The 4,208-nt window shown below is 53.6% G+C and overlaps 1 protein-coding gene across 1 annotated transcript; it reads left to right on the top strand.

Annotated features, from left to right (window-relative positions):
* The first annotated feature begins 2,479 nt into the window (after positions 1–2,479).
* Positions 2,480–3,709, top strand: LOC137822142 (uncharacterized). Its single transcript, XM_068627045.1, has one exon. It carries the CDS (start codon positions 2,480–2,482, stop codon positions 3,707–3,709), a length of 1,230 nt encoding a protein of 409 aa, XP_068483146.1.
* Positions 3,710–4,208: the final 499 nt, after the last annotated feature.

Below are 4,208 nucleotides of genomic sequence, written 5' to 3'. Positions count from 1 at the left end.
AACCACTGGAAATTCAAGATGTTATCTAAAAATAGGCACCGGAATGACACAAAAACAGTGTGCCAATTAATTGTGATAAAATTTTCAAAATGACGGTCACTTCACCGTTTTTTCTGCGCCAGAATTGCTCTATGTACGTATTTGATTTATCATTTTTTTTTTACTTTGAATTTTGATACACTTCTTTTTTTCGCTCTTTAATGACACTTCAAACTACTAAAATACAAAGTTTCAGAATTGATCCGGTCGGTCATCGGTTTGGGATGACGTCAGCGACTGATGGCCACGTGGGTCGTTCTTAGTGGGACAGGTGGGCCAAGGAAGCTGATGTGTCTTGAAGAGGGTGATCAGGCGGAGATCGGTGGTCAGGCGGAGATCAGAGATCGGAGAGGTTATGCGTTCTACGGTACCATGCATGAGAGTGGTCTAAGGGAGCTAGCAGTCGGTCGGTGATTGAACCTCTCTCGGCCCGTAACATGCATGGGGCAGAACAGAGGTGATCGTCCATGCGTTAGGTAATACCTGGTATGCGCGCTTGCCCAAGTCGCACCTGGTACCTACGCAGAGGTTGCACGAGACATCCAATGAAAGAAACACGCTAAGTTACATGGGTACGTTTTCATACTGACAAGTGTCTAGTTACGCACAGAGAGAAGAGAGAGAATTCACAGAGTGCACGAGTTTCACTGAGATTCAGAGTACACGATTCTTTGGTGGTATTGTTCACTGACTTGAGCGTCGGAGCTCAATCGGCCGCTAGAGGCTCCGTTTGTGGTGTTTTCGCAGGTTCACTCGGAGCTGTTAGGAACGTGCTAGAGGAAGGCGGAGTTTGACATAGCGTGACCTTCAACAATCAAGTCACCGGCAAGATCATTTGGCGCCCACCGTGGGGCCCGTGTGAAATTGTGATCCCATCCACTGTGCTGCCAGATTTCGTGTGTTTTTAAGATTCTTTGCTGCAAGGATGAAGAAGACAAGGCAAACTTCACCCGCTACAAGAATGAAGGAGCTGTGACGATGGCGCAAGTCTTGAAGATAATGCGCGCGCTACAAGACGATGTGGCGGCGTCAAGAATGGCGCAAGAAAGGATGCAAGCGAACTTGGCTGCATCGCAAGGCAGGAACGAAGATTTGAACCGGGTTAACGAAGAACTGCGCCAGTCTTTACAGGCGCAGAAAGAGAGGGTGGCAGAGGAAGGAGTGGCGCTACCACCATCTCCTCCCAGGACCTTCCCCATGCCATTCTCATCTGAAATAATGGGTGCAGTTGTACCACCAGGCCTAGTGGGGGTGAAGGCCTCGTTCACAGGGGTAGAGGATCCAGAAGCGCACCTGACGGCGTTCCACACCCAGATGATGCTTTCTGGAGGCTCAGATGTCGTATACTACAAGCTATTCATGAGCACCCTGAGCGGGATTGCGCTAGAATGGTTTGTAAGCCTGCCAGACGGCCACATCACTTCGTTTCAACAATTCTCAAAGCTGTTCAGGGAGCAGTATATCGTGAACAGGGCACCCCTAGTGGTGTCGTACGATCTCTTCGATGTGCGCCAGAACCAAGGTGAGTCCCTCCGGGATTACCTTAGCCATTTTGGGGCGAAGGTGGTGAGGCTGCCCAACAAAGATGAAGATATGCTGGTGCATGCGTTCAAGAAAGGGGTTCTTGCAGGCCCCTTTAGTGAGTCTTTGATCAGGCATCGCCCCAGCACTTTCGCGGAGATTAGGCGTCGTGCTGTGGCGCACATCACTGCAGAAACAACGGTTTCTGAGAAAAGGGAAAGCGCGATCCCTAACAAGTCGCGCGCAGGACCAAGCAGGACTCAGCAGTCGATGAGGGTGCACGAGGCCAAAGAGGGAAAGAGGGCTCAGGGAAAACCTCGCCCTTACGAGCCTCGAAGGGACCAGAATGGGGGGCGCGCGAGGGAGAGTAACGCACCCCCCAGGTTTGATTTTGTGGTGGAGCTGGCGGAGCTGATCGCCGTTCCAGCCATAGAGCAAGGCTGCGAGCACCGGAGAAGACCGACAGGGTGCTGGGGCAAAAGAAAGACGTATGGTGTGAGTTCCATCAGGCTTATGGCCACCCACTCCCCGCGTGCTTGGCGTTGGGACACCAACTCGCTGAGTTGGTAAAAAACGGTTTTCTGAGTGATTACCTGCGAGAGCCGCAAGGTGATCAGGTATCAGGGGCCCCAGCAGGGGATCCGCAACACGAAGTACCGGTGCACGGGGAGGTGCACACGATCGCGGGAGGTTTCTCTGGGGAGGATGTACGGCCTCTCAGAGAAAGAAGTACGCGCGGTCGGTGTTGGCAGTCGACTCGGCGGAGGAGGATCACTCCCCCGACGTTGACATCGTCTTTACCAAAGCTGATCTCCGGGACGTTGTGCCTCACGACAACGACCCAATAGTTATCTCCCTTGTCACGGCAGGGAGGAAGGTGCACAGGGTCCTCGTGGACCAGGGAAGCTCGACAGACGTGATGTTCTGGCCGACGTTCAGCAAATTGCAGTTGTCCCCTGACCATCTGAAGCCATACCCGGGGTGTTTGTATGGTTTCGCAGGGGACCAGGTAGAGGTGCGGGGCTATGTGGAGCTGAGGACCACATTCACGGATGGTGCCACAGCCCGCACTGAGAAAATTAAGTACTTGGTGGTCAATGCTCCGTCTGCTTACAACATACTGTTGGGAAGACCGACACTCAACAGGTTAGGAGCCGTACCATCGACAAGGCACATGAAGGTAAAGATGCCTTCGATGGAGGGGGTAGTGGTTACCATTAAATCAGACCAAAAGGAAGCCCGCCGCTGCTACAAAAACAGTCTCAAGCAGCGGAGAAGCGTGTGCCATGTTACCACGACGCCACCACCAAGGTTGGACGAGGGAAGAGCGGAAGTCGCGACGTTGGTAAGAGGCACGCACGACGACGTGGAGATGGAAGAAGCGATGCTTGGGGGCACGGGAAGTGCCCAGGGTGAAGCTGAGAGGGCGAGAGGGATCGCGCCTCGCGAGTCTGGGATAGCGAGGGCGGTCATCGCCAGAGAGAGAAGACCCCACCCGTCTGAGGGGTGGGTGGAAGCGGAGATCGGGGGAAGAGGGTTCAATCTGGGAGGACAGCTCGACGAGGACACGCGACGACAGATCTCCGGGGTAATTGAGAAGAACACGGGCGCATTTGCGTGGTCAGCCTCGGACATGTCGGGCATTGACCTGGACTTCCTCTGCCATCGCCTCGCAATGGATCCCCAGGTCCGACCGGTGCGACAAAGGAGGAGGAAGTACAATGAGGAAAAGAGGCAGGTGATCCACCAGGAAACCCACAAACTCTTGGCCACGGGGCATATCTGGGAAATCCAGTACCCAGAGTGGCTGGCCAATGTGGTGCTGGTGAAGAAGTCAAACGGCAAGTGGAGGATGTGCGTGGATTTCACTGACCTTAACAAAGCATGCCCCAAGGACTCCTATCCCCTGCCTAGCATTGACGCCCTGGTGGATAGTGCGTCAGGATGCCAGCTGATGAGTTTCTTGGACGCTTTTTCAGGTTACAACCAGATCAGGATGCACCCGTCGGACGAGTGCAAGACCGCATTCATGACCGAGCGATCTTGCTACTGTTATAAGGTAATGCCGTTCGGTTTGAAGAATGCGGGGGCCACCTATCAGAGGTTGATGGACAGAGTACTCTCGCCGATGCTAGGAAGGAACGTATAGGCGTATGTTGATGACATGGTGGTCACCTCGCGAGGGAAGGAGGAGCATGTCGCTGATCTGGAGGAACTTTTCACAACGATCGCCAAGTACGGGTTGAAGCTCAACCCAGAGAAATGTATCTTTAGTGTGGAAGCGGGGAAGTTTCTAAGCTTCCTCTTAACAGAACGAGGGATTGAGGCGAATCCCGAGAAATGTGCGGCGATCATGGCAATGAGGAGCCCAACGTCGGTGAAGGAGGTGCAGCAACTCACCGGTCGGCTGGCGGCATTGTCGCGATTCATGTCCGCTGGAGGGGAGAAGGGCCATCCTTACTTCCAATGTCTCAAGCGGAACAGCAGGTTCGTTTGGACTGAAGAATGTGAGGAGGCATTTGTTAAGCTTAAAGAATATTTGGCAAGCCCGCCGGTGCTGTGCAAGCCACAGACGGGCGCCCCTCTTCGTTTATACTTTGCTGTAACAGAGAGGGCGGTCAGTTCAGTTCTGGTCCAAGAGCAGGAAC

This window comes from Phaseolus vulgaris, chromosome 9 (genome assembly GCF_000499845.2).
Source record: "Phaseolus vulgaris cultivar G19833 chromosome 9, P. vulgaris v2.0, whole genome shotgun sequence".
NCBI classification, from domain to species: Eukaryota; Viridiplantae; Streptophyta; class Magnoliopsida; order Fabales; family Fabaceae; genus Phaseolus; species Phaseolus vulgaris.
This window is presented reverse-complemented; position numbering and strand designations above follow the sequence as displayed.